Source organism: Pteropus vampyrus, unplaced genomic scaffold (genome assembly GCF_000151845.1).
Source record: "Pteropus vampyrus isolate Shadow unplaced genomic scaffold, Pvam_2.0 Scaffold271, whole genome shotgun sequence".
Lineage (NCBI taxonomy): Eukaryota > Metazoa > Chordata > Mammalia > Chiroptera > Pteropodidae > Pteropus > Pteropus vampyrus.
The window spans coordinates 1,743,636-1,746,984 of record NW_011889052.1 but is presented as its reverse complement, the minus strand read 5'-3'; the positions used below and the strand labels follow the sequence as shown (position 1 = coordinate 1,746,984).

Genomic DNA, 3,349 nt, shown 5'->3' with positions numbered 1-3,349 from the left:
GCCGGATCGGCGATCTCGGGTTCCTGCCGCCTACGCGGGAGAAAGTGCCCGGAGTGCAGGGTCCCCCACTCGATCCTGTAGCGTGGATCAAGCTCAAGGAAGTCGTGGCAGGTCCCCCGTTTGGGGTGGTTTGCGACCTCACTGTAACGTTACCGTTCCGTTGCTCTGTACATTTCCAATGTATTGTTACTTAATAAGGACATGGTCGCTTTTAGGGAAGATGTCTGAAAAACTGAGAAGATGCAGAAAGGAGCTGACCGCAGCCATCGACCGGGCCTTTGAAGGAGTCAGCCATTCCCCGGAGTGCCCAGGCCGGCAGCGGCTGGAGATGGACTCGGCGCCGCTCTCCTTCCCGGTCGCGGTGCCCGCGGTGCCCGGGCTGCCCTGCCGGAGACACCCGGCCTGCTCCTCCGCTGCCCCTCTGGCTCCTGTCCCCTGTGCTCTTGAGAGCGAGGGCCCCGCCTTTGCACCAAACCAAACCCCCATGAGTGCAAAGCCACAGGCTTTGTGCCCTCAGAGAAAACCCCTGACCAGCAAGGAAAACGTATTGCTGCATCCCTCCATCTTGGCGCCTGAAAGACAGTTTTGGAGAGCGGCAGGGGATGGGGAGAACTGGAGGAAAGACAGCCTGAGGTGATTCCAGTTCGATAGTTTAATTGCTACCGTTAGGGGTACCCGGTTTCTGAAAAAGTTGTCCACGATCCTAATTGAGCCCACAACACTGCTCTTTTGCCTGCCCTCAGGCGCGCCAAGACTGGTTTGGGAAGTTCAGATTCTTCAGAATACGGCCCAGAAAATATTCTGAGGGCGGGGGTTTGGGCGAGGAGTCCCGGATGTCTAGCCGGTCTTGCAAAGCACTTTGTAGTACCCAAAGGAGTAGTGAACGTTAACAGACCCGATTTTTAGTTACCTCATTTTTTATGCCACAGAAACAAAAAATCTTAATTCTGATGTCCTTCGCCCATGTTGGGGACAGGGTGCATGGAAGGCTTCATCCTTGCCTCTGCTCCCCTCCCCTGCCCAGAACTTTTTTGACTGAGGGAGTTAAGATCTCCCTCAGACCTTCTTCCAGGTAGCTTCAGACTGCCTGGCCCCAAGCACCTTGATTTGGAGCAAGATTAACTATATGGGAATACACTTTAAGGTCCTGCCATCTTGTCTGTCTTGTAGACAAGAGAATGAAGAAGCCATTTAGCTGGTTCAATATTTATCCTGGTATTCAGAGACATAAACATACAGTCTGTGGTGCTCGTGAGTCATCATAATGATGCCATTAGTCAACTTCACTGATTTAGCAGTTTCCAGTAGTCCCCCGATCACAGCATAAGTGACAATTTAAAGTTCCCAGTACGTTTTTGTCTTTAAGATTATCTAACATTGAAATCCTTTTCAATATTTTCTTGAAAGAAAATCTAATTCTGCATCTTTTTCTTTTCGCCTGGGGGCTGCAGGAAAGATACGGAGAAAGATTTGAAGGTTGACTCAAACCTGCCGCTCAGCAGTTCTAGCCAAGAGGTCACAAAGGATCTGCTTGACATGATCGGTGAGTACAGCGGGCCCATCCGGCCTGTCCCTGGGAAGACAGGCTCTCCACACAGACCCTGAGTTAGCAGGTGTCTTACGAAAGGCCACCCTCTCACCGCTCACCCGTGTACGTGGTAGGTTTGTTTTGCTCATGGCATGGAGCCCTCAAGTTGCTGACAGCTCAGTGGAGTCATTTCAGAAATGCCTCGTTACAGTGATCCCTGGAGGTGGGGACAGCAGCCCCCAGGACTTGGTGGTTGAGCTCACATCTGAAGGAAACAGGACAGAGGCAGAGATGGGGGGAGAGTAGTCCAGCTGGGGCGGGTAACGAGATAAAAGAAATGTAAAAAGCCAAAAGCAGTTCCACCATCCAGAGACTACTGACGTAGAGCTGTACCTGTGGTCAGACATTTTCCCAGCACACGCGTCTATATGTTCTGTGTGTGAACTACGCGTTCCCTATTTCCCGCTACACGGTTGACAGACAGCTCCCAGGTAAGAGATGCATAGCCTCGGGGGCTGCCTGAAGCTGTTGGCTCCGAAGGGCCTCCAGGTTCTGGGGGATGAAAGCCAGGCCTGGGAAGGGGAGGCGCTTGCCCTAGACCACAAAGCAAGACCCCTGCCAGCCCACTACTTTAGTGGACTGAGTCTCCTCTGGTAGCCCCCCGAGGTGAACCGAAGCCATCACTACCTCTGTTCACTGTCTTCCACGGCCCTCGCCAGCGTCAGGCACCATTTTGATATAAAAACCATACTTTTTCTACCCTGTGTCTTGTCATGCCTGTGGGTCAGGGAGTTCCCTGAGAGCCAGGACAAGGATCTCTCCCTATCCTACCACTCACACCTTCCTCGGGGACTGGCAGATGATTGGAGCTCAATAAATGCCGGAGCCATAAAGGAGGGCACAAGCCCACCTTAAAATTTGGCTCTTGCGCCCCGGGGCGGGCACACGCAGCTTCTCACAGCCCTGAAAGAGGGGTCCCCCACTTGTAGGTTTTAACTCGCTCCTGAAACGGCTGTGGAAACCACTCACTGGAATTACAATGCTAGATATTCTTATTTTTAAGACCATACCAGCATCCGAACTATTGAAGAATTGGCCGGAAAACTAGAATTTGAAAACGAGTTGAACCGGGTGTGCGGCCGCGGCGAAGACTCGCCCTTCAGGGATGGGGCCTGGGCGCTGCTCCTGGACGAGAGCCCGCAGAAGGCCTCGGACGCTGCCGACCCCGGCGGCCTCAGGCGGGCTTTCGATGACCGCAGTGTCATCGAGACGGTTCTGGACCTGGAAGAGGACTACAATTTGATGACCTCCTTTAAATACTAAATTGAGTAAGGACAGTTGCCTTTAGCTTTGATTCTTTACAGCAGGAGGCTGACCCTAAGGTGTCTGTGCTGAGGCAGTCACAGTTGTCATCTGGGGCCACGTTTCAAAGGGCTGGCTGAACCTGAATTACCATGCCCTTTTGAACTTTCAGATGTGTCCCTTTTTGAGCTGAGAGTTAGTGTTGTGTTTTTTTTTTTTATTCTGTTGCTTTGAAATGTTTCTTGCTATTGATTTTTTTTCCCACTTTTCTTGGCATTTGTTTTTTTGATTGATGTTCAATATACCCAGTGCTCGAGGCAGGTGCGAGCCATGGGCCTCTGCTGTGTCTCTTGGTATTCTTTCCCACAAGCCCCTGAAAAAGTACCACGGCCACAAACGGGTGGCTTTGTGGACCAGCCCATCTCAGGCCAGCTCAGGCACATGGGACCTGGGGTCAAGAAGGACCTTGGCCCCAGGCCCCCTGCCAGCCATGCATATGTCCCTCTCCTTGCACTTTGC

At 52.3% G+C, this 3,349-nt stretch overlaps 2 protein-coding genes across 2 annotated transcripts in view; both read left to right on the top strand.

Annotated features, from left to right (window-relative positions):
- LOC111729586 (ubiquitin carboxyl-terminal hydrolase 4-like) overlaps window positions 1-147 on the top strand; it is a 10,281-nt gene extending 10,134 nt beyond the window's left edge. Inside the window, exon 11 of the mRNA XM_023520565.1 lies at window positions 82-147. Coding sequence (XP_023376333.1) covers window positions 82-147 — 66 coding nt within the window. The remainder of the gene's footprint in view (window positions 1-81) is intronic.
- CUNH3orf62 (chromosome unknown C3orf62 homolog) lies at window positions 7-3,167 on the top strand. Its single transcript, XM_011375418.2, has 3 exons — window positions 7-633; window positions 1,452-1,543; window positions 2,592-3,167. Exons 1-3 carry the CDS (start codon window positions 179-181, stop codon window positions 2,849-2,851), a joined length of 807 nt encoding a protein of 268 aa, XP_011373720.1. The 5' UTR covers window positions 7-178; the 3' UTR covers window positions 2,852-3,167.
- Window positions 3,168-3,349: the final 182 nt, after the last annotated feature.